The 24,917-nt window shown below is 42.0% G+C and overlaps 2 protein-coding genes across 2 annotated transcripts; one reads left to right on the forward strand and one right to left on the reverse strand.

Moving 5' to 3' along the window:
* Window positions 1-17,270: 17,270 nt before the first annotated feature.
* LOC143021311 (uncharacterized) lies at window positions 17,271-18,537 on the reverse strand. Its single transcript, XM_076178718.1, has 2 exons — window positions 18,382-18,537; window positions 17,271-18,010 (listed from the first exon to the last, which is right to left on the reverse strand). Exons 1-2 carry the CDS (start codon window positions 18,388-18,390, stop codon window positions 17,717-17,719), a joined length of 303 nt encoding a protein of 100 aa, XP_076034833.1. The 5' UTR covers window positions 18,391-18,537; the 3' UTR covers window positions 17,271-17,716.
* Window positions 18,538-19,812: 1,275 nt separating this feature from the next.
* LOC143021146 (uncharacterized) lies at window positions 19,813-20,709 on the forward strand. Its single transcript, XM_076178436.1, has one exon. The coding sequence runs from the start codon at window positions 19,813-19,815 to the stop codon at window positions 20,707-20,709; it is 897 nt and encodes a 298-aa protein (XP_076034551.1).
* The last annotated feature ends 4,208 nt before the right edge of the window (window positions 20,710-24,917 follow it).

Here is a 24,917-nt window from a genome sequence, read left to right on the forward strand (position 1 = left end):
CTTTATTCACACGACCGTAACAATATACACATACATACTATACACACACACACACGACTCGGTGGCGCGGTTGGTAGAGCGCTGGACTGGGAAGTACGATAGTGCTCGCACTACCCAGTTCGAATCCTGCCCAGGGACGAAATTATTTCGGTATCGCTGTGCTTCGGGTCGTTACTCTGACTCTCGTGGGCGGGGAGTTGGGTGTGTGTGTGTGTGTGTGTGTGAAAGGTCATAGCATTACCCATAGATCGGTCATACGAGCTCTGAGCTCTCTTCCGGGAGGGAAATAGCTGTCGATCACGAGTCCAACACGTGATCCAAAGACCAAGGTGAATCACATATACACAGAAACACACGCACACACACATACTCGTGTGTATATATATATATATATATATATATATATATATATATATATATGTATATATGTATATAACCACGCATAATATGTTATATCTTATGAATATACATGTAAAGGAAAGGGAAACTTCACTTTTCATGGTCATGCATAGTATTCTGCAGCTTAGAGGTGACCGAGCGTTAGCTACAACGACATGGCGTCACGATCAAGGTAAAACGAATACTATAACGTAAGTTAGCGGGGGGGGGGGGGTGAGGGGGAGCCAGAAAACCTCTCCACTGCGCAGGTAGATGATGACGTCAACGGAAATATCGAGACCAGGGTTCGGCGAGTCGAGAGCTGTCAGTCACTCACACACCAGTGTGTGGATCGAAGCTCTATCTTCTGATTAAAGGGGTAGCTAAGGCAGACAAATAACATATAAAAATGCCAACAGTTTGTATAGTGCAGAAGTGCAATGCCGTTAGACTGAAAGGTGATAAAAATATACATTTCTTTTCACTACCCAAAGATAAAGAACTTAGAAAGAAATGGATTGAATTATGTGGCACACACAATACTCGGTCATCTGGATATGTATGCAGCCGTCATTTTGAAAGTAACTATTTATTAGCGACATTTCCTAAAAATTTCATTCAATTGCAAATAAACAGACTAAAGAATCCAGTTAAAACATAACTGAGCTTGGTGGAGATAAAGGTCTACATATAAAATCCACGCTTGAGATATGGAAACCCACGCAAATCCAAAATGTTATATAATAAAAACCATATGATGCTTTTATGTGTCATTACTACTGGGTTTATATTCAGCTAGTTGGTGTGTATCAACAGTATAATATCTTCCTCATCTACCTGATCAACATATAAATTGACATGTCATCCCATCTAATAACTCGTCATATTAATATAATCCACCTAATGTGAAAGCATGGAAAACATTTTTATAACTTTTCTGGCGGTCATATCTCAGATACTAATAATTTGAGGATAAAAAATTGATATTGAGTAATTTCAGTATTATGTGAACATCATAGTGTAATTTTAAAGTTTACCATACATACAGATAGTTTTCTTTAAAGTTTACATTTTCTTTCACCTCTCACTCTCTCCCCCTCTGAATTTCCTATGACGTCACGGTGGAGGTGAGCGGAGGGGGGGTGCTCAACGTACCTTATAGTATTCGTTTTACCTTGGTCACGATGTTCTGCATTTCATAAAAATGTGTGACGTCTGTTGCTTTTTGGGGGAGGAGAAAAATATTTATAGTTTATTTACTTTGATTTTTCCAGGTTCGAAAAGAATGTTTCGTTTTAAAATTCTATTTACACAACAAAACAGTAATAACGAAAGCACTTTTACAACAGAACAATTAAGTTAAAATCAGAAGACTAAGAAAATCACGTGAGATATAATAACTCTTAACCAACGCTTAGTTTACGTGTAATGTGGATAAACACACGTGGGAGAAAACAGATAAACAAAAATCACTCACAAGGACGAATTCAAAAAGCCCGAATGACGTTCCTAATTCAAAATCCCAAAAGGTGACCAACAAACGTAAAAAAAAAAAAAAAAAAAAAAAAAAAAAAAAAAAAAAAAAAAAAAAAAAAAAATTATATATACAAGCCCACCGGCTACGCCGGGGGCCTTGGCCTGCGGCGCTGCGCCTTAGGCGCGGGCGCTGCGCGCCCTGGGCTACGCCCCTTTTTTGGAAAATAAAGAGTTCTTCTTCGAGTTCTTCGAGTTCTTCTTCGAGTTCTTCGAGTTCTTCTTCGAGTTCTTCTTCGAGTTCTTCGAGTTCTTCTTCGAGTTCTTCTTCTTCGAGTTCTCCTTCTTCTTCGAGTTCTTCTTCTTCGAGTTCTTCTTCGAGTTCTTCTCTTTCGAGTTCTTCGAGTTCTTCTTTTTCGAGTTCTTCGAGTTCTTCTTTTTCGAGTTCTTCGAGTTCTTCTTTTTCGAGTTCTTCGAGTTCTTCGAGTTCTTCTTCGAGTTTTTCGATTTCTTCTTCGAGTTCTACTTCTTCTTCTTCTTCGAGTTCTTCGAGTTCTTCTTCTTCCTCTTCTTCGAGTTCTTCGAGTTCTTCTTCTTCGAGTTCTTCTTCTTCTTCTTCTTCTTCTTCTTCGAGTTCTTCCTCTTCTTCTTCTTCGATTTCTTCGAGTTCTTCTTCTTCTTCTTCTTCTTCTTCACCGTAGTTGGCGGTGTAACCGATTTACCACCAAACGCGAAGGTGTGACCGAATTACCACCGGACGGCGTAAGCAACCATTAATTTTTTTATATTAGATATATATATATATACATATATATATACATATATATATATATATATATATATATATGACGTAACGTGGATAAACCAAAGGTGGGGGAAACAGGAAAACAAGGTCACTCAAAGCCGATTGGGTACGACAATACCAATCTAAACCTAAAATCCTTACAAAAATCCCGCACCAAACATAGGACGTATTTCCTATAAAAACCACTTACGTACCTTGTATGAAAGTCTCCGACAAGGAGACGGGACGGCCGGCTCTCGACTCGTAACGAGATTGAGGAAGAAGAGTGTGTGTGTGTGTGTGTGTGTGTGTGTGTGTGTTTTGTATTAAGTTCCAGCGGAGCTAGCCGATTTAGGAACTGGCTTTTAGTTTCTGAGTGGGTTGATGAGAATGCGTGTTGTTATCGGGGAGAGTAATTTGCGTGTAACACTCGCGTGTGTGGGCGTATACTTGAGATTTATGTACGCAGATGCGTGAGTGGGTGTGGGTGGGTGCTTATATCAGTCCTCCAACTGGGGAGGAGTAGGCAAGGAGGTCAAGGAGGTCAGCATTGGGTGAGTCGTCTGCCCTGAGGCGGTCGAGAGCCGTGGTGTGGTTGCCGAGGGTTGTTCGTAGTGGCCGGAAATGGGTTTCTGAATTCTGAATTCCTAGGAAAGACCACCCGCTTGCGCGGGATCGGTTTTTGTGGGAGGGGAAGAATGTCTGTAAGAAAATGAAAAGATAGTAGCGTATAAAAGAGGGCTATTGCCACCGGGCGAATTAGCGAGCGATTTGGGGCAGTTTGTGGTCGTGGCTCGGGAGAAATGGACTAGGAGCTTGGACGGGGGCGCCGACGCCGGGAGTAGGATTAGGATCACCAACGAAAGTTTAGAAAATGGTAGGAGGCGTAGTAGTAGAGAAAGGTGGAAAACGGAAAAATCTTTAGTGGGAGGTAAACTGAAATGAGAAGATGTAGTAGAAGAGAAAGTTAGAAAGGAAGCGAATTTTAGTCGAAGAAAAAGTAAGTATAGATGTTTGTGCCTGGGTCGTGGCTATGTTCGTGAGAGGTGTGTGTGTGTAACTTACGGGAAGTGAGTAGAGTTCATTTCCCGCGTGTAGTGCGCGTTCCTGATTAGCCCCAGGTAAGGCATGATCTCTCCTGGTTTTTCTCCAGGTTGGGTTTGAGTTGTGTATGCATGCAGCCTGTCAATTATTGGGCTACATGCAATATGGGCTTCCATCACGGAAGAAACGAGCCTCTCTTTAAAGGGCGCGCCAATGACCCGATAGGTCACTGGAGCCAAAGGGGTACAACAATAGGAAGTTTTCCCTATACCATTCTGAATAATGGCAAACAGCCTAAACCACTTACACAACCTTAAATTACACACACAAGAATATTATGTACGTAATAAAAAAAATAATACTAACACAAAGAAAAGAAAATAAAGACAACAAGATAATTAACCGGCAACTTGACATGCGCAATGCACATGAGCTCTCCAGAAATATTAGCTACATATCTAAAAAACGTCACACCACTTCTTATAACTAATCAAGTCTCTTCTTAAATCTTATGAAGCTCAATAATTTATATATTCGAGCCTCAAAACTATTTTTCAAGAACCGGCGAAGACTGAGCAATTAGGCCAATTCTATAGCAAAAAAGAAACGACATCTTGTTTTCCAAAGTTCTACTCAACCTGAAGTGAAAATACGCACTCTCAAGCTTTCTAAACAAGATCCGGATGAAAGAAAATATTTTCAGTGATAAGTGTATAGCCTCATAATTAATTTCCGGATCAAGGAAGACTAATCTTTGACAAACGGTTCGTTTCCTATGAAGTCTTCAAACTTAATATATACATGACATTCATCTTACAGAGTTTATTATGTCTACTTAAAGGATTAAGTGATATATTGATGAGGATACTGCCAAATATCCATCATACTATACCATAAGGGTTATTTTGTGTGTTTAGAATAGAGAATATTAATGCTGTATTTTTTGTATCATTTCATTGAGAAAATTCGTTAAAAGTAAATACTTCTCCATTTCTTTTTCTATTCAATACTATTTGAAAGTTAAGTAAAAGTATGTAATTATCTATACACTGTATATGCTTATACACATGTATATACATGTATATATATATATATATAAATGTATACATATATATATATATGTATACATATATATATATATATATATATATATATATATATATTGTCACATTCAAAAAGTGATGGTACGAGTAAGTGCACTTATAGGCATTTATATATATATATATATATATATATATATATATATTTATATATGTATATATATATATAAATATATATATATATATATATATATATAAATATATATATATATCACTGAAAGAATGGGCAGTGGAATATGCAAGTCACAATGACAAAATTCACGCGCCTCTTACTCCCTCCAAATAACGTTTACCCAGAAATCAACACTTCGATATATCTTCTCAATGAGCAAACGCACAAGTCTTGCATGTACTAGATCTAACGCGGACTGTTTATATTGTACATATCTTTAACATATATGAAGCATTAAGAATTAAAAAAAAACTGAGCAATATATAATACATCTAGCATGTGCTAGATTAAGCTTGCATTCCTTGTATTGTACATATACTACGAAAAAATACATGAAATAACAAATATATCTGAGAAAAAACAAGTGACCTGTAAACCTCACTGCACAAGATGAAGGCGCCAGGTGAGATTGAAAGTAGTTCAATTTAAACACCGTTTTCGGGTTGACGGCTTTCAAAGTCTGTGTGCTTTGCCTTTCGGCTACTTCCCCCACATTCTCCGTCTCTTTTCATGGTCATGATATGCAAATTGGATCATTCATGACGCTGTAGACACAACCTTCACCTTTGGGGTTGCGAAGTCGTCTGTAAAACTCGTTTACAAAAAAAAAAAAAAAAAAAAAAAATATATATATATATTTATATATATATATATATATATATATATATATATATATAGAAATCGCCTTGCAACAGGTCGTACGGTACAGCGCTGAGTAGATGTATGGGCACTACATAATCCACGTGTACACAACAAATGCTCATGAGGCTGAAACCACAGAACCATTGCTCAGTACACGGGCTAGCACCGTCACAGCGAAATATTTTGAGGCGTCAGGTAATAACGCCACAAAATCGTAGAAAATATTCGGCGTTACATGAAAATACATGCATCTACATGATAACATTTGCATCAAACAGGGATTTAGAGTGTGTTATTGTGGCAAAGTGGATAATGAAGGGCTTATGGAAATAAAAATATTGCAGAATAATGTCGAAAGGTTTTTCAAGTTCTAAACTAATTTTGTAGACTAATTTTAGAACGTGTTAGGAAATGAAAGCCATTTATGTAAAATAGGTCAAATTTGGGCGGCCTCGAGCTGGTCTCGACAGAAGACACGTGACCGAATACGAGTACAAGTTACCCCACGCCAAGGATCAGGCCAAGGCGGACTGGGCCCAATACCTCCATCAAATGCGCATTAGTTTCTGACAAATTTCCTTGAAATTTAATTTTCTTGACAATAGAATAAATCCTGAATCTACAGTATATAAACATATCACTCACGATATATTAAGGTAATGGATGCTGTCATGCAACTTTGGGAACCAGTATTTAGGAAACGGGTATTTTGAATTCGACTCTTTAGGAAAAAACTGGTCTGGTACAAAACCGCTCCTCCATCCCCTCCACCCCCCAAAAAAGTGCATTGCTGTTCACGACTTGTGCATCAGTTCTGTCTGCCGCCAGGCGATGTTATTCAGCTACTGGACTGTGTGTGTGTGTGGAGGCGGAGTTCCATCGGTAAATAAATACCTGTTCTTTCTCACTTGAACAAAACCGTCTGGCACCTGGGGCCACAAATGAGGCTATTGAAATTCAGCACCAATACATCAAGGTGCATTGAAGGTTGATGGACGAGAGTGTGACACTCATAAGAAGAAGAAGAAGAAAAACTACAGACAGGTGGGGCGGGAAAGAACGGTCCCAAGTAGGGGCGGGGTCCAACAGGAAGATTTTGACAATGCATATAAAAGCAGGCCATCGCTCGGCAGAGGCAGATCAGACTTCAACGTCGGTAGAAGGAGAACAGTCCCAAGCAAGCAGTCATCATGAACTTTGTAAGTTGATCTCGATTTTTGGATTGTGCACTCAGACTCATTCTGTCTGTCTGTTTGTTCGTCTTCCTCCCCAACAGATTTTGACCGACTCACGAATGAATGGCCGAGATATGCGCTCCAACATAAACACTCCCTCAGTCTTCTCGTGACCCTTTTCTCATCCGCAACCTCTCACTCGACTCCTCTCTCCCTCCCGGCGCCAGACTCTCTTACCAAACTTGTGAGGTAGTCCCCAGAACGAGGGAGGAGGGAAGGTGTGACAGCAGTGCAGTCAAACCCCTTGAGTTTGATGTTTACCTAAAGCTACTCTTGTTCACGAAGGATAGTTTCCTTCAGCAAAGATGTGTGTGTGTGTGTGTGTGTGTGTGTGTGTGTGTGTGTGTGTGTGTGTGTGTGTGTGTGTGTGTGTGTGTGTGTGTGTGCATTCCGAGGCCTCGTCGGCTCGGGTCACATGGTGCTTGAGCTGAGTCCCTTTCTGGCTTCTTCCCCCGCAGGCCCGTGCCCTCCTCTTGGCGATCGTCGTGCTGGCGTCAGTCTTCAGCTTCGCGGCGCCAGAAGCAGTCCCAGGTAGGAGCTACGGCGGATATGGCGGCTTCGGCGGCTTCAGGAGGCCCGTCATCGTAAGCGCCCCCGTCGTCCACAGGAGCTTCGGCGGACACGGCTTCGGTGGACACGGCTTCGGTGGACACGGATTCGGTGGACACGGCATCGGAGGCGGCTACGGAGGCTATGGTGGCTACGGAGGTTATGGTGGCTACGGACGCGGTTATGCCTGGTAATCATGGTGAGACTGTCGCTTCCCTCCGAGGTTCATGCAACAGCGTGGCATAAATCGAGGCGCTCCTGTGAGTCCACTCTCGCCCGCTGTCTTCGTCCTCATGGGCGAGGGAACGGCGACCTCGCCATCTGTCCTCGAAGCCATAGCTTCTCTTTAAAATCTTCACAAGCCTCGTCCAAGCTGCCTGGGCCGGTCTCGACGATCTCTCTCTCTCTCTCTCTCTCTCTCTCCTGACAGTTGCATCTCCTCTCCTTAGTACCTCGACAAAGTCTGTTCAACGAAAACTCAACGATGGCGGCAGTGCATTGGCAATTCCCGTCATCACGAATCGGACGCTTTCTCTCTCCCTCTCCATGTCCATAACTTATTTTGTCATTTTTCTCACGGCAAAATGTTCTTAGAAAAATGCAAAAATACAAATAAAAATAATATACAGAGTTGTGCTTTGACTTCTCCAGTCCTCACAGCAAGAATCTTCGTCGTGGACAGAAGCTTCTGCCGTCTCGAGCACTCTACCCAACTCCCACTGAAGAACCATCCTCACTTTCAACTTGTCATCTCAAAGACCTGCAACATATTTTGAGTGTCTTACATCAGCTGTGCCAAATCAGAAACTCCTTTCCGTTGCCATGGCGAAAAGTCTACCCCAGGAGGCGCTGAGTAGCGGCGGCCGAAGCCGTCACCTTTGCATTGAGGACTGTTTGAGCAGGTAACAGTCAATGCTGGCAATCGGAAATGTGTGTGGGATTCGACCCCACAGTTAAGTGAATGCGAGCCCAGCATGCTTTCGAGCACGCCACCTGCATTAGTCTTTTGTTTTTGTTTCCGAGTGACTCACCCTAGTACCTGTAGCACTTCGGCTCCAACTGAAAGATCCGGAGATCCATTGGCATGGAATCACTGCGGTCTTGTCCGACATTGCTCCATGTATTCATTACGATCATTAAAGCGAACGTCTCGTGGTGCTCATTTCAAAAACATTTTCTAACTCTGATTTATCTGAAGCATCGCGGTGTCATGTAAATATTATCTCGCCTAAAACACACATTGTGTAGTCTTCACGCTACGTCACTCAAACGCACAAAGTATTTCCTTCATCCTTCGAACATCACTCAAACGCACAACGTATTTCCTTTACCCTTCGAACGTCACTCAAACGCACAACGTGTAATCTTTACCTGACTACTTTTTCCTTTACCAGAGGAAATGATAGAAGTTTATTCCCGTGGCTCTCTCTCATGACTTCTGATATTTATCTTACAGTATTAAAAAAAAAAAAAAAAAAAAAAAAAAAAAAAAAAAAAAAAAAAAAAAAAAAAAAAAAAAAAAAAAAAAAAAAAAAAACTTCTATATAATATATCATCTTCTCGGGCAGCGATGTTCCTGTTTCTTCACTAGAATTTCTTTTTTATGTACCCTGTGGAAATAAGTTTCATTCTCCTTCTCCTTTCACTCCTTCAGACCCTCGGCCAAATCATAGTTCGCTTTCGGTCATCTATATCGTGAAAGTTGATGTTGACAGTGGAAATTGTCTTACAAGTCAAGTCCAAGAAGTTTCATGTTGAACATAAGAACACCAGAATGGGTGCAACTTCAAGAGACCATACGGCCAAAACTAGGCAGCTCCCTGTCCATCCTTTCTAATTAAAAAGAAATCTTCACTGGATGCCATAAACTTTTTTTTCTTTTTCAACTTTCCCTTTGAATTTAAGTTACACAAAGTTAGTGCTCGTCTAACATCATCTTCAGACCATCGTTTTACCATAATTCCACTGATTATGTCATCCACCTAAGATACTGAAAAAACTGTCCAGGATTTTTTTCTCGAAGCTCCATCAGCCTCAACATGAGCTTGTCTTATCTTGTTAAGTAGGATGTTCCTCTCCTTATCCCACTCTGCTCTTTCTTGAAGGAGTGTGTCCCTCCACTTTGCAAAGGCATCCAAGTAGGTCTCCAGTACACCGACATTAATCCTCCATCTTGAAAAACAAAGTATATATTAACTGCAACGGAACGGGGACTGTGACACCATGCATTCCGTGTGACGGGTTGACCTCCCTGTGTCTTGAACTTGGTATGTACATTCATACTATGCTGAAGATGACTCCGTGTGGTCGAAACGGCAATTCAAAATGAAAGACTTTGGACTAATTGTCTTTGCTCATTCTCCTGAAGTAAGATCTATAGTCATAATTCTTTTAAACAATAGAAATGAGATCAGTATCTAAATGTTGTTGTGTCCTGTGTAGAAATGAAAATTCGAATCTGAAATATAAAACTATACATACATATAATATACATATATATATATATATATATATATATATATATATATGTGTGTGTGTGTGTGTGTGTGTGTGTGTGTGTGTGTGTGTGTGTGTATACATATATACAAATATATATATATATAAATACACACACACACACACATACACACACACACACACACACACACACACACATACATACACACACGCACACACACACATATATATATATATATATATATATATATATATATATATATATATATATATGTGTGTGTGTGTGTGTGTGTGTGTGTGTGTGTGTGTAATAATAATAATAATAATAATAATAATAATGATAATAATAATAATAATAATAATAATGATAATGATAATAATAATAAAAATAATAATAATAATAATATTAATAATAATAATTATATTAATAATAATAATAATAATAAACGGTTTATTGGGTATAGCAGCACTTTTGCTGAAAATATACATCCTACAAGATTGTAACAATATAAAACTATGACAGTGAAAAGATGTTGGTACAAGCATTAAAAAAACTAGACAAAAAAAGAAAAAAACAAAAAACAATACAGTATCCTGAGTAATAGGTGTGTAGTACAACAATGTTAATTCTTGTTGTTGATTAAGTCCACAAATGTCGGCATGGGGCTCTTCTTATACCGGTCGGTACGTTCTATGATCGGCTTGATGGTATTATGGTGCCGCATCTGCAGCCGTGGTCGTGCTACCTGAGGAGGTAGCAGGTTCCTGTGCCGAGGATGTTTAATTAGAGTGACCGCAAACGACCTCAGACTCTGAAGATAGCGGTCAGCAAGGGTGGGTAGTCCTAGTGTGGTGAGAGCGTGCTGATAGGTGGTGTATTCTTTGCCAAGGATTGTGCAACAGTCTCTTCCCTGCACTTTATCCAGCTGTCGCTGCTGCGTCATAGTGAGTGAGGAGGACCAGGAGGGTGATGCGTACATCAACTTGGGTAAAATGAAGGAAGTGTAGATGGTCTTGAGAGCTTCAGCCTGTGCCCCTAATGAACTCAGTCGATACAGCATATAAAGCTTGTAGGAGGTTGCCATGACGGTGTTGGCGGTGTTCTACTTTCAGGTCAACTTGTTGTCAGTGGTTATCCCCAGCAGCTTAGTTGACTGGACCACTTGTAGGGGTTGGCCGTCAATTGTCAGCAGGGCAGGGTGAAGAACGTCATTGGAGGTGTGGAAGTGCATTACCACAGCTTTCTTGTGGTTGATGGAGACTTTGTTGTGCACTGTCCATGTGTATAGCTTGCCCAGGGTGTCCTGCAGTGGGTCGTAGTATAGGTCAGTGTTGGGCACAGGGATCCCCACCGTGCAGCCATCAAGATATTTCCACCTGTGCGGTGTGTCACCCAGGGCATCGTTGATGAGTATCAGGAAACACAGTGGCCCCATTCTTGTTCCCTGTGGCACCCCACAGGAGAGATGCTGGACTGCAGAGACGTGTCCCTGATATCTGACAGCTTGACAACGGTCCGTCAGGAAGTCAGACAGCCAAGCCACCAAGGAGGTAGGAAGGCCAAGATGGATGGCTTTGGTGGTGATAGTGGTATGATCTACAAGATCGAAGGCTTTCTTGAAGTCAATGAACACCACTGCAAGTGAAGTCTTGCGCTGCTCGAGATTTTTATAGATAAAGTTAAGGAAGCTGATAAGATAGTGAGTCGTGGAGGATGTTTTCCCGTTACCAAACTGCTGGGGATCAATGAATTTGCTGACTTTGAAATATGCTCACTCGAAGACAAAATCCTCACATATAAGACTAGGAATGGGAGTGATAGTAATGTGTCCAAGACCACCAAAGGATTGGGGATTGGAAGATTTGGAGATGGGAGTAACGAAACCTGTCTTCCAGTCCGTGAGACATTTGGTCTGCTTAATTGAGGCGTTGGTTATTGAACAGATCAGGATGGCAAGTTCGCGAGCAAATTCACGATAAAGTTTGATATGTAAGTCTACGGGTGTAGATGCCAGTTTTGATTTGATACTAACAAGCTTCTTGGCAACTTGAAAAACATGTACTGTAGGGGGAGAAGGAGAGGGGAGGAAGGCAGGGAGGAGAGGTCAATACCGGGCAGCGTTTGACAGATGCAGGCGAAATGATCATTTAGTTGCTGAGCCGCAAGGGGTGGTGGGAATTGTGACAGGAGGGGGATGTCAGATGCCTGCCTCATACCACACAAGCTTTTGACCCTGCTAAACCACAGGCTGCAGTTGTCTAAAAAGGTTTATGTCAGTGTAAAAAGCTTTAGCACGCTGTTGAATCAGTCTCTTAATCCTGGGAGTAATCCATGGGGCATCGGCTGAGTGTATCCGCATTTGCTTCAAAAGGAAATGAAGGTGGAAGGCCTGTGTAATAATACTGATATAGTTGTCCCACTTCTCCTGAACTCTCTCCACTGCGAACACCTCTGTCCATGGGTGTTGAGTAATCCATTGTCCAAATTCACGAAAGTGTGGGTCGGATCATGGGCCTGTGATGGCGGGGGGTGGTGCTGAGTGCCAACGAAGTCGTGCCGGCTTGTAACCACAGGATGGACGAATGGGTGGACCGACCAACTGGGGGGAGGGGTTGCGGGGGGAGGTACAGTTCACTCATGTCACTAAGGATGAGGTCAAGCGTGTTGGCGCCATGTGTGGGGAAGTTGATGTGTTGTGATGTATGTAGATGTTCTTGAATATCACTGGTGTCTAACTCATTGAAATCCCCACATAGGACCAGCCTAGCACCGGGGTATTTGGCCTTAAGACTGTCTGCCGTACTAATAATGTGTTCCACCAAAACGTCGGCCGATGGAGCTCGTGGGCGGTGGTACACTACACACAGAATGATGGAGGCTGTGTGGCGAGGGTGTGAGGGTGGTTAACCGCAACCATATGGTTTCTAGGCCCTCAGGGATGTCGACGGGTAACTCAGAGGCATTCAAAACTTTCAGAGAGTACACGGCCACTCCACCTCCACGCCTCCCACTTCTTAGGTTGTGATGGAGTAGGTAATTCCCAATTTGGCAAATTTCGGGCATTATTTGCCATGCTTCTGTAACTGCAACTACACCCACATTAAGTGACAAAACAGTAGCAGTGGGTTCATCAACTATGTTACAAAGAGAGATAACGTTAGAAAAAAAAATAAGGAAGGTAAATCATACCATAGTCTTAGGACCTCAATGATCCTGCGTTCCGTGACAGGCCCCGGCTTGATCACTGTTCTCACTCTCCTCGTTCTAACTATCTTAATGTTTCTATGATGGTTGCGTCCCGCTCTACGTCCACGGTTACGAAATAGGCTAAATTCCTTGAGGTATTTAATTATAGGTGAAGGAGGGTAACCACACCCTCATCTTAATTGAAACAGTTTGCCTGTACTGTAGTGTAGACGGGTGGGAGTAGCCATCTTAACTAGTAGGTAGTACACTATAATCACCACTCAGTGAAGATCATCACTATAAAAAATAACCGTTTACTTGAAGCAACACTTGAACAACATCACACACTGTTCTAAAGTAACTACAGGGGGGAGAGGGTCAACACACTGACCCTTGGCAGCCATAGGTACTAGCTAACAGCCGACACGTCTAACCCCGGTGAAGTCTGACGCGCGCGTGTGTGTGTGTATGTGTGTGTGTGCGTGCGTGTGTGCGTGCGTGCGTGTATGTGTGTGTGCGTGTGTGTGTGTGTGAAGATCTGGAGTCTGGGAACCAGCGTAAACACCAGACTCCGTGAGGGAGGTTTATTGCCCGACGTTTCGGTCCAAATTCTCGGACCGTCTTCAGGGGTATGATGGGATACAGGGTTTGAAAGGTTCACTATACTGCTCACTGCTGGGCAGCCTCCGCGACGCAGGCTAGATACCTCCCCCAGTTCCGGCAGGGAGCAGTATAGAGAACGTTTCGAACACTGTGTCCCATCATACCCCTGAAGACGGTCGTAGGGCTAGAACCGAAACGTCGGGCAATAAACCTCCTTCATGGAGTCTGGTGTTTACGCTTCCCCCTCCGATATATATATATATATATATATATATATATATATATATATATATATATATTGTAAGGGGGGGGAGAAGCGTAAACACCAGACTCAAAGTGGGAAGTTTAATGCCCGACGTTTCGGTTCTAGTCCTAGAACCGTCTTCAGGGGTGTGAAAATGTACAGTGTTCACATGAGCTATAACTGTCCGTGGTTGGAAATGGGAGAGGTATCCCGCACTGCCGAAGCTGTCCGGGTCCCCCTCCTCTTCCTGTTACTCCGAGTACCGGACGACTGGACCACCCTACATATTTACAAAGACTAAGTGCAATATAATAAAATCAAATACAACAAAGTACAATACATTATAATAAAATGCAATGAAATAAATTGTAATAAAATGAAATAAAACAAAATAACATAAACTGACACTTGTGCCACAATTGGGAGCACTACGCACTTGTACGCGGAGGAAATAAAAATAATAAAATTACATAAAATTCAACAAGGTGAAATAAAGTACAACAAAACAATGCAATAAAATAAAATAAATAAAATGGTACTTTTGCGACAACTGAACGTGCACTACGCTCTTGTGGGCAAAGGAAATAAAATAAAAACTTGATCGCCGACACTGTGACTTCAGTTCACCTCGTCCACTCTCTTCCTGTCACTCCGAGTACCGGACGACTGGACCATCTTACATATTTACAAAGACTAAGTGCAATATAATAAAATCAAATACAACAAAGTACAATACATTATAATAAAATGCAATGAAATAAATTGAAATAAAATAAAATAACATAAACTGACACTTGTGCCACAATTGGGAGCACTACGCACTTGTACGCGGAGGAAATAAAAATAATGACATAAAATGCAACAAGGTGAAATAAAGTACAACAAAACAATGCAATAAAATGAAATAGAATAAATAAAATGGTACTTGTGCGACAACTGAACGTGCACTACGCTCTTGTGGCCAAGTGTATCCCCTTGATTTGGTGGTTCTTAAAGAATGTTCACTTTTTTATATTTTCTTTATTTGTTCACAATTTCTTTGATTCTACACTAAGTCAATCACCTCCTAGTTCTATATTACAATTTGCACATGGTTATTACTTGGTACGTCTCATCGGACCGACTCTCCTCCGAGCTCCGTGCATTGCCTTAAGAAGGCCGGAAACTCGTTTTATGAGGTGCCACGCTCGTATAAACTTAAGAGTTTATGCGAGCGAGATTTAGTTCGTCACATCTTATTTTAATTTACATAAATAGTTTATAATTTAGTCTGACAGCCAGACTATAATATATATCCAGGGGAGGTTCGTCAGTATACGTAATAATGTGTTTATTACTGTGTGGTTATTTGTGTGATCGCGTGTGTTCGTGTGTGCATGTCGCCTGGTGGCGCGGTAGGAACTGCTGTAGTCAGCAGATTGCTTAGTCAGCTAGAGTGGTGCTTGACCGTCGGCGGACAGTGAGTGAGTGAGTGAGTGTGTGAGGGAGTGAGTGGGTTATATGACTGGGCGATACTACTCGTCATGTATATGAGGCGTATACACAAGTCTTGCAGTATCGAGGTGAACATGGATTGGACATCAAACGAAACCATGACATCTCCCTGGTCGAGTTTAACACCTTTTATTCTATTGAGGAAGTCTTCTGAATTCAGCAGCATATGGGGAGAATTTGTCACTAGGGGTCTGAGACGTTTGGACAGATTTGAAGCCAAGTTGTAAGTAGGGGATCCTCTGAAGGCTACGATGGGTCTTAAGGGGATGTTATCTTTGTGTATTTTTGGAAGTCCGTAGAATTTTGGTATAATGGAATCCCCCGGTCTCATCTTTCTCCAGTCATCTTCGGTGATCAGGCGTCTGTCTTTCAGTTCCTTCAGTTCTCGCTCTACTTTCATCTGTAATTTCTTTGTAGGGTCGTGAAGAATGGTGGTGTACGTTTGGGAGTCTTGTAGGAGCGACAAGGCTTTCTGGTCGTATTCAGCCTTGTCCATCACGACCGTGGATCTGCCTTTGTCGCTTGAAAGTATCGCTACAGAATGGTCTCTTCGTAGCCCTTCTAGCGCTTTCTTCTCTCCGGTGGTCAGGATTTGGTGGTTGTGGGTGGAAATCAGAGCGCCTACAGTTTTTGTTCTGGGCCATCTATCAAGCTGATTCCTAGTTCTGCAGCAGCCAAGAACACTGCGCGGTCAACTAGGGCAAAGATCACTTGAGACGTCTAGAATAAAAAAGAAAAAAATGCTGGCGTCATGCATAAGCCATTTTGCCTCTTAATGCCAGACGCTCTAAGAACCATATTTCCATACCATAGGAGCTGGTGCATTTACCTCTTTCTGTTCTAGACGACTCCATTACCTTCCGCGTACTAAACCAATGCCTAACACATAACCTTCTATTTCGAGTTGACTTATAACACAATTTCCACATTCAAGATCAACCTTCATGATAAAGATGTCCGGAAGTGAATTATGATTTGACCAAGAGTCTGAAGGAGTAAAAAAAAAGAGAAGAAAAATGAAACCCATTTTCACAGGGTAGATAAAAGAGAGAGAGAGAGAGAGAGAGAGAGAGAGAGAGAGAGAGAGAGAGGGAGGGAGGGGAGAAAAGAGACAATTCTTTTATAGTTAAGGAACAGGAATATCACCGCCAGAGAGAATGACAGAATATATAGAAGATTTTTTTCTCATAATTTCGTATAAATATCAGAAGTCATGAGAGCCACAGTAATAAACTTAAAATTTTCCTCTGGTGAAGGAAAAAGTAGTCAGGTAAAGATTACAAGTTATGCGTTTTGAGTGACGTTCGGAGGGCGAGGTAACATTTGTAGAACACCTCGATGCTTAAAATGAATCGGATTTAGAGAATGTTTTTGAAATGAGTACCTCGAGACGTTCGCCTTAATGATCGTAGCGCACACTGTCGGACAAGACCACAGTGATTCTATGCCAAGGGGTTTCCGTATCTTTCAGTCAAAGGCGAAGTGCTACAGGTACTAGGGTGAGTCACTCTGGAAGAAACACAAAAGACTAACGCAGGAGGCTTACTCGAAAGCGTGCTGGGCTCGCATTCTCTTAGCTGTGGGTTCGGATCCCACACACCTTTCCGATTGCCAGCATTGAGTGTTACCTGCTCAAATAGTCCTCAATGCAAAGGTGACGGCTTCAGCCGCCGCTACTCAGCGCCTCCTGGGGTAGACTTTTCACCACGGCAACGAAAAGGAGCTTGTGATTTGGTGCAACTGAAGTAAGGTACTCAAAAGGTGTTGCAGATCTTTGAGATGACAAGTTGAAAGTGAGGATGGTTCTTCAGTGGGAGTTGGGTGGAGTGCTCGAGACGGCAAAAGCTTCTGTCCACGACGAAGATTCTTCCCGTGAAGACTGGAGAAATCAAAGCACAACTCTGAATATTATCTTTATTTGTATTTTTTCATTTTTCTAAGAACATTTTGCTGTGAGAAAAATGACAAAATACGTTATGGACATGGAGAGGGAGAGAGAAAGTGTCCTATTCGTGATGGCGGGAATTGCCAGTGTACTGCCGCCATCGTTGAGTTTTCGTTGAACAGACTTTGTCGAGGTACTAAGGAGAGGAGATGCAACTGCCAGGAGAGAGAGAGAGAGAGAGAGAGAGAGAGAGAGAGAGAGAGAGAGATCGTCGAGACCGGCCTAGGCAGCTTCGACGAGGCTTGTGAAGATTTTGAAGGGAAGCTCTGGCTGCGAGGACAGATGGCGAGGTCGCCGTTCCCTCGCCCATGAGGACGAAGACAGTGGGCGAGAGTGAACTCAAAGGAGCGCCTCGATTTATGCCTCGCTGTTGCATGAACCTCGGAGGGAAGCGACAGTCTCACCACGATTACCAGCCATAACCGCGTCCGTAGCCACCATAGCCTCCGTAGCCGCCTCCGATGCCGTGTCCACCGAATCCATGTCCACCGAATCCGTGTCCACCGAAGCCGTGTCCACCGAAGCCGTGTCCACCGAAGCCGTGTCCACCGAAGCCGTGTCCGCCGAAGGTCCTGTGGACGACGGGCCTCCTGAAGCCGCCGAAGCCGCCATATCCGCCGTAGCGCCTACCCGGGACTGCTTTTGGCGCCGCGAAGCTGAAGACTGACGCCAGTACGACGATCGCCAAGAGGAGGGCACGGGCCTGCAAGGGAAAAAGCCAGAAAGGGACTCAGCTCAAGCACCATGTGACCCGAGCCGACGTGAACTAGGGTAGCATTAGGCAAACATCAGACTCAAGGGGTTCGACTGCATTGCTATCCCCCCTTCCCTCCTCCCTCGTTCTGGTGACTCCCTCACAAGATGGGTTAGGGAGTCTGGCGCCGGAAAGGAGAGAGGAGTCGAGTGAGAGGTTGCGGACGAGAAAAGGGTCACGAGAAGACTGAGGGAGTGTTTATGCTGGAGAGCACATCTCGGCCATTCTTTCGTGAGTCGATGGAAATCTGTTGGGGAGGAAGACGAACAAACAGACAGAATGAGTCTGAGTGCACAATCCAAAAATCGAGATCAACTTACAAAGTTCATGATGACTGCTTGCTTGGGATTGTTCTCCTTCTACCGACGTTGAAGTCTGATCTGCCTCTGCCGAGCGATGGCCTGCTTTTATATGCATTGTCAAAATATTCCTGTCGGACCCCGCCCCTACTTGGGACCGTTCTTTCCCGCCCCACCTGTCTGTAGATTATTGTGGTTGACGAGCTCATACCCACGCCACCTACCCACTCTCCCTCTCCTTTTTTTTATGAGTGTCATATTCTCGTCCAGCAACCTTGAATGCACCTTGATGTATTGGTACTGACTCGCAACTGCCTCATTTGTGGCCCAAGGTGCCAGACGGTTTTGTTCAAGTGAGAACGAACAGGCATTTATTTACCGATGGAACTCCTACCTCCACGCATACACACACTCCAGTAGCTGAATAACATCGCCTGGCGGCAGACAGAACTGATGCACAAGTCGTGAATAGCAATGCACTTATTTGGAGGGGGTGAGGAGTGGTTTTAGACTAGACCCGTTTTTTTCCTAAGGAGTCGATTTCAAAATACCCGTTTCCTAAATACTGGTTCTCAAAGTTGTATGGCAGCCATTACCTTAATACATAGTGAGTGATGTGTTTATATACTGTAGATTCAGGATTTATTCTATTTCCAAGAAAATCCAATTTCCAAGAAATTCCTATCACAAAAACTAATGCGTATTTGATGGAGGTATTGAGGTCCGCCTTGGCCTGATCCTTGCCGTGGGGTAACTTGAACTCGTATTCAGTCGCGTGTCCTCTGTCGAGGCCAGCTCGAGGCCGCCCAATTTCGACCTATTTTACATAAATGGCTTTCATTTCCTAACACGTTCTAAAATTAGTCAATAAAATTAGTTTAGACCTTTAAAGATATTCGTGGACTTCTGTCGTTGTGTTTTTAGACAAAGCCTGTCGACAATATTCTGCAATGTTTTTGTCTCCAAGCCCTTTATTCCTACAATGATAAACTCAAAATTCCTCTTTGATGCATGCATTATCATATATTTTCTATGATTTAGCAAACGCGTTATTACCTGACGCCACAAAATATTTCGCAATTACGGTGCCAGCCAGGGTACTGAGAATTGGTTCTATTATTTCGGCCACATGAGCATTTGTTGTGTACACGTGGCTTATGTAGTGCCCATACATGTACGCAGCGCTGTACAGTACGACCTGTTGCAAGATGATTTCTATCTTGTTTTTTGTAAACGAGCTTTGCAGACGTCTTCGCAACTCCGAAGTTGAAGGTTGTGTCTATAGCGTCATGAATGATCCATTTTGCATACCATGACCATGTTAAGGGCGCTCTGAGTTCCACCCACAACCACCAAATCCTGACCACCGGAGAGAAGAAAGCGCTAGAAGGGCTACGAAGAGACCATTCTGTAGCGATACTTTCAAGCGACAAAGGCAGATCCACGGTCATGATGGACAAGGCTGAATACGACCAGAAAGCCTTGTCGCTCCTACAAGACTCCCAAACGTACACCACCATTCTTCACGACCCTACAAAGAAATTACAGATGAAAGTAGAGCGAGAACTGAAGGAACTGAAAGACAAACGCCTGATCACCGAAGATGACTGGAGAAAGATGAGACCGGGGGATTCCATAATACCAAAATTCTACGGACTTCCAAAAATACACAAAGATAACATCCCCTTAAGACCCATCGTAGCCTTCAGAGGATCCCCTACTTACAACTTGGCTTCAAATCTGTCCAAACGTCTCAGACCCCTAGTGACAAATTCTCCCCATATGCTGCTGAATTCAGAAGACTTCCTCAATAGAATAAAAGGTGTTAAACTCGACCAGGGAGACGTCATGGTTTCGTTTGATGTCCAATCCATGTTCACCTCGATTCCGCAAGACTTGGCCAAAAGGACATTATCCAAAACCATGGAAGAGACCTTAGGTTTTCTAGAGAACCAGAAACTGTCCTCGACAGAGCTCATGGGGCTTATATCTATGTGCCTCGATTCCACTTACTTTCGCTTCAGGGAGCACATATACCACCAACGAAAGGGCACTCCCATGGGCTCACCCATTTCAGTTGTAGTGGCTGAAGTGGTCATGCAGCAGTTTGAGGCAGAACTTCTGAAGACAGCACCCCCGTCCCTGAAATTATGGGTGAGGTATGTGGATGACGTTTTCGCTGTAATGCAAGACAAAGACATTGACCCTTTCTTCACTAGGCTCAATAGCTTAGAATCGGCCATCCAGTTAATGGGGTGCTTCCGTTTCTGGATATCTTGGTTTCACGAGATGGAGACCACCTCGAGACCAGCATATACAGGAAGTCCACACACACAGACAGACTTCTAGACTATGACAGTTACCACCCAGACTGCCACAAAAGAAGCCTAATCCGCACGTTATGGAACCGAGCTGACAAGATCTGCTCCACGACAGATGTGGTGAGTGCCGAGAAGAGGCACCTACGTGACGTTTTTCGAACCAACGGCTATCTGAATCGGACCGTACGGAAATGGACGAGGACACGACGCACTGAGACACAACCCCCTCACACAGGACACAGGGTCACGGTCCCATACATTAAAGATGCATCAGAGGTAACAGCCAGGATACTCCGGGACAAGATCATACAGGTAGCACATAAACCACGCAACACTCTGCATCACAACCTCACCAGGGTCAAGGACACAGAAGCACCCACCCAGCAGGCGGGTGTAGTGTACCGCATTGGCTGTTTGGATTGTGATGCAGATTACATAGGAGAAACACAGAAGAAACTCGCAACCAGAATTGAAGAACACAAGCGGGCAGTTAAACGAAAAGATGCAGCCTCAGCACTCTACAAACACGTTCACGGTACACAGCACAATATTGACTGGGAAGGAGCCACAGTGGTACATAGAGACAACTCAAAGAAAAGGAGACTATTCTTAGAAGCTTGGACGACTAAAGAAGTTAGCCTAAACAGGTGTATAGATTTAAACCCTATATACCTGGGCGCTAAAACACAAAACATAGACGTAGCATAAATTGGCCTCCTTCCAAAACTACGTAAGCGAGAGTGGACGAGGTGAACTGAAGTCACAGTGTCGGCGATCAAGTTTTTATTTTGTTTCCTTTGCCCACAAGAGCGTAGTGCACGTTCAGTTGTCGCACAAGTACCATTTTATTTATTCTATTTCATTTTATTGCATTGTTTTGTTGTACTTTATTTCACCTTGTTGCATTTTATGTCATTTTATTATTTTTATTTCCTCCGCGTACAAGTGCGTAGTGCTGCCAATTGTGGCACAAGTGTCAGTTTATGTTATTTTATTTTATTTCATTTTATTACAATTTATTTCATTGCATTTTATTATAATGTATTGTACTTTGTTGTATTTGATTTTATTATATTGCACTTAGTCTTTGTAAATATGTAAGGTGGTCCAGTCGTCCGGTACTCGGAGTGACAGGAAGAGGAGGGGGACCCGGACAGCTTCGGCAGTGCGGGATACCTCTCCCAATTCCAACCACGGACAGTTAATAGCTCATGTGAACACTACATTTTCACACCCCTGAAGACGGTTCTAGGACTAGAACCGAAACGTCGGGCATTAAACTTCCCACTTTGAGTCTGGTGTTTACGCTTCTCCTCCCCCCTTACAACATGGATCCCAGACTCCAGATTTTCGCGCATATATATATATATATATATATATATATATATATATATATATGTGTGTGTGTGTGTGTGTGTATGCGTGCGGGTGGACGTGCGTGCGTGTGTGTGTGTGTGTGTGTTTTGTGTGTATTGTTAGGCATTAATATGTCTTATGCATATTAACAAAGACAAAAGACAATTCATAATAAGTTTGAAAAACATAAGTTTGGGTTATGAGTAAATATCTTTTAATACCTTCGTTGTATAAAAATTGTCGTCTTGGATCATATATATGCATTTTGAATATATAATGTGATTTCTTGCTGTAAAAAGAAGTACTTATAATGATGGTTATCATAAAACTAAATTAAAGGCTTACATATCTAACTTGTTGTGTTGGAACCTTCTAGAAATTTTGTTCGAGAACTGATGTACATAAGAATATACGAATGAAGGAGTCTGCAAGAGACCACAAGGCCCATACTAGGCAGTTCCATGTCTATTACCACCTGTCATCTCCACCCATAAAGTTGTCTAACAATTTCTTAAAACAACAGATAGTTTCAGTGCTCACTACAAGGTTACCAAGTCTATTCCATTCGTTTACCACCCTATCAGTAATGTAAATTTCTGAGCCCATGTATCATTTTGGTCATTCTCCTCTGTACTGATTCTAGTGAATTGTTGTCCATTCTATGACAGGAGGACCAAAACTGTACTGCATAGTCAAGGATGGGTCTAACGCTAGAGTTGGATAATTACCTCTGTACTTCTATTCGTAACCGTCCTAGCAATAAAACCTAATGCTTAGTTAACTTTATTCCTGGCGCTAATGCAATGTTTCCTGGATTTAAGTTCAGGACTCACTGGAACTCCCAAGTCCCTCACGCACTCATTTTTCTCTAAAAAAGTGTTATCTAAGCTATATCTGCTTTCGGGGTTGTGTAGCCCCATGTTTAATACACTACAATTTGGGATATTGAAGTCCATTTGCCATTTCACCGACCATATGAATAATTTGTCAAGATCTTCCTGCAGAATTTCGGCGTCTTCTCTACACCTATTTACGTGTCCAATTTTAGTGTCGCACACAAACTTACTAACATTACCATTAATCCCATTGTCCAAGTCGTTTATATACATAATGAATAATAAAAGACCCAAAACCAAGCCCTGGGGCACTCCACTAGAAATACTCTCGTTTGGAGTTTAGACCGTTTATGGTGACGCGCTGTTTTCTGTAACTGATCCAAGCTCTAATCCATTCAAACACTTTTCCTCCTATGCCACGGGCTTTGACTTTATTTAGTAGTCTCTGGTGGGGTATCTTTTCGAACGCTTTGCTAAAGTCAAGGTAAATAACATCGTAACTATCATTGTTATCTGACGCCTTGTATACTTTAGTGTAAAAAGATAGAAGTTAGACACATGACTTACCCTTGGAGAAACTATACTGTGAGTCATGAATCAAATTATGTCTCTCCATGTGATCTCTGATTCTATTAGCTATTAATGATTCAAGCATTATATCCATAACTGATGTCAAACTGACTGGCCTGTAGTTGCATATAGACGATCTATTTCCATTTTTGAAAACAAAAACAAAGTTTGCCTGCCTCCAAGCAATAGGCACCAAACCAGTCGCTACTGAATTATTAAATATTTCCGTTAACTGGTGTTATTTTTTAGGTTTGAAATATTCAAAGCAGAGCTGAATAATTTACTCTAATTTCTCCAGGAACGAAAATAAGGGTTTCGTTTTAAAATCTATTTACACAACAAAAATATAATAACGAAAGCACTTGGGTAACAGAACTATTATTTTATTTTAATAAAAGTTAACAATTAGAAGACAAGAAAATCACGTGAGAAATAACAACCCTTAACTAACACTTAGTTTAGGCGTAATGTGGATAAAAACGGTGGAGGAAACAGATTAACAAGGTCACTCAAAAGAACTAAATGGTAAAAGCCCGTAAGACACAACAATCTAAAAAGGGAAACTTGAAATCTTAACAAAAACCCCGCACCATACATAGGACGTACTTCCTATAAAAACCACTTACATACCTTGTAGGAAAAAGTCTCCGAAAAGGACACGGATGGCCGGCTACTAACTCGAACGAGATGAGGAAGAAGAAGCAACAGAAGACGTTTGAACCTCTCTAGAATACTCACAATTGACCTGACAGGTCAATGGAGCCGAAGGGTACAGCTAAAGGAAGTTTTTCCTACCCCACTCTTGCAGCCTAAACACTTACATAACCTTAAATTACACACACAATAATAGTATGTACGTAATCAAAAAACCTTAATACTAACAAAAAGAAAATAAAAGAAAGACAACCACTTCTTATAACTAATCAAGTCTCTTCTTAAATCTTATAAGCCTCAATAATTTATATATTCGAACCTCAAAACTATTTTTCAAGAACCGGCGAAGACTGAGCAATTAGGCCAATTCTATAGCAAGAAAGAAACGACATCTTGTTTTCCAAAATTCTACTCAATCTGAAGTGAAAATACGCACTCTCATCTTTCTAAATAAAATCCGGATGAAAGAGAATATTTTCGGTGATAAGAGTAAACTCTTGAATCATTTCCTGATCAAAGAAGACGAATCTTTGACAAACGGTTCGTTTACTATGAAGTCTTCAAATTTAACATATGCATGACATTCATCTTACAAAGTTTACTATGGCTCCTTAAAGAATTAAGTGATATATTAATGGTGAAAGATGGCAAATATCCATCATACTATATTTATCATTAAGGTTATTTTGTGTGTTTAGAATAGGGAATATTAATGTTGTATTTTTGGTGTCATTTTATTCCGAAGATTCGTAAAAAAACAAATACTTCTCCATTTCTTCTTCTATTCAATATAATTCTAAAATTAAGTAAAAGTATATAT

This window comes from Oratosquilla oratoria, chromosome 41 (assembly GCF_046742065.1).
Source record: "Oratosquilla oratoria isolate Oo_2021 chromosome 41, ASM4674206v1, whole genome shotgun sequence".
Classification (NCBI taxonomy): Eukaryota; Metazoa; Arthropoda; class Malacostraca; order Stomatopoda; family Squillidae; genus Oratosquilla; species Oratosquilla oratoria.

Excerpts from the sequence above, each read along its gene's own strand:
- LOC143021146 (XM_076178436.1), top strand. The coding sequence starts at position 19,813 with ATGGACAAGGCTGAATACGACCAGAAAGCCTTGTCGCTCCTACAAGAC.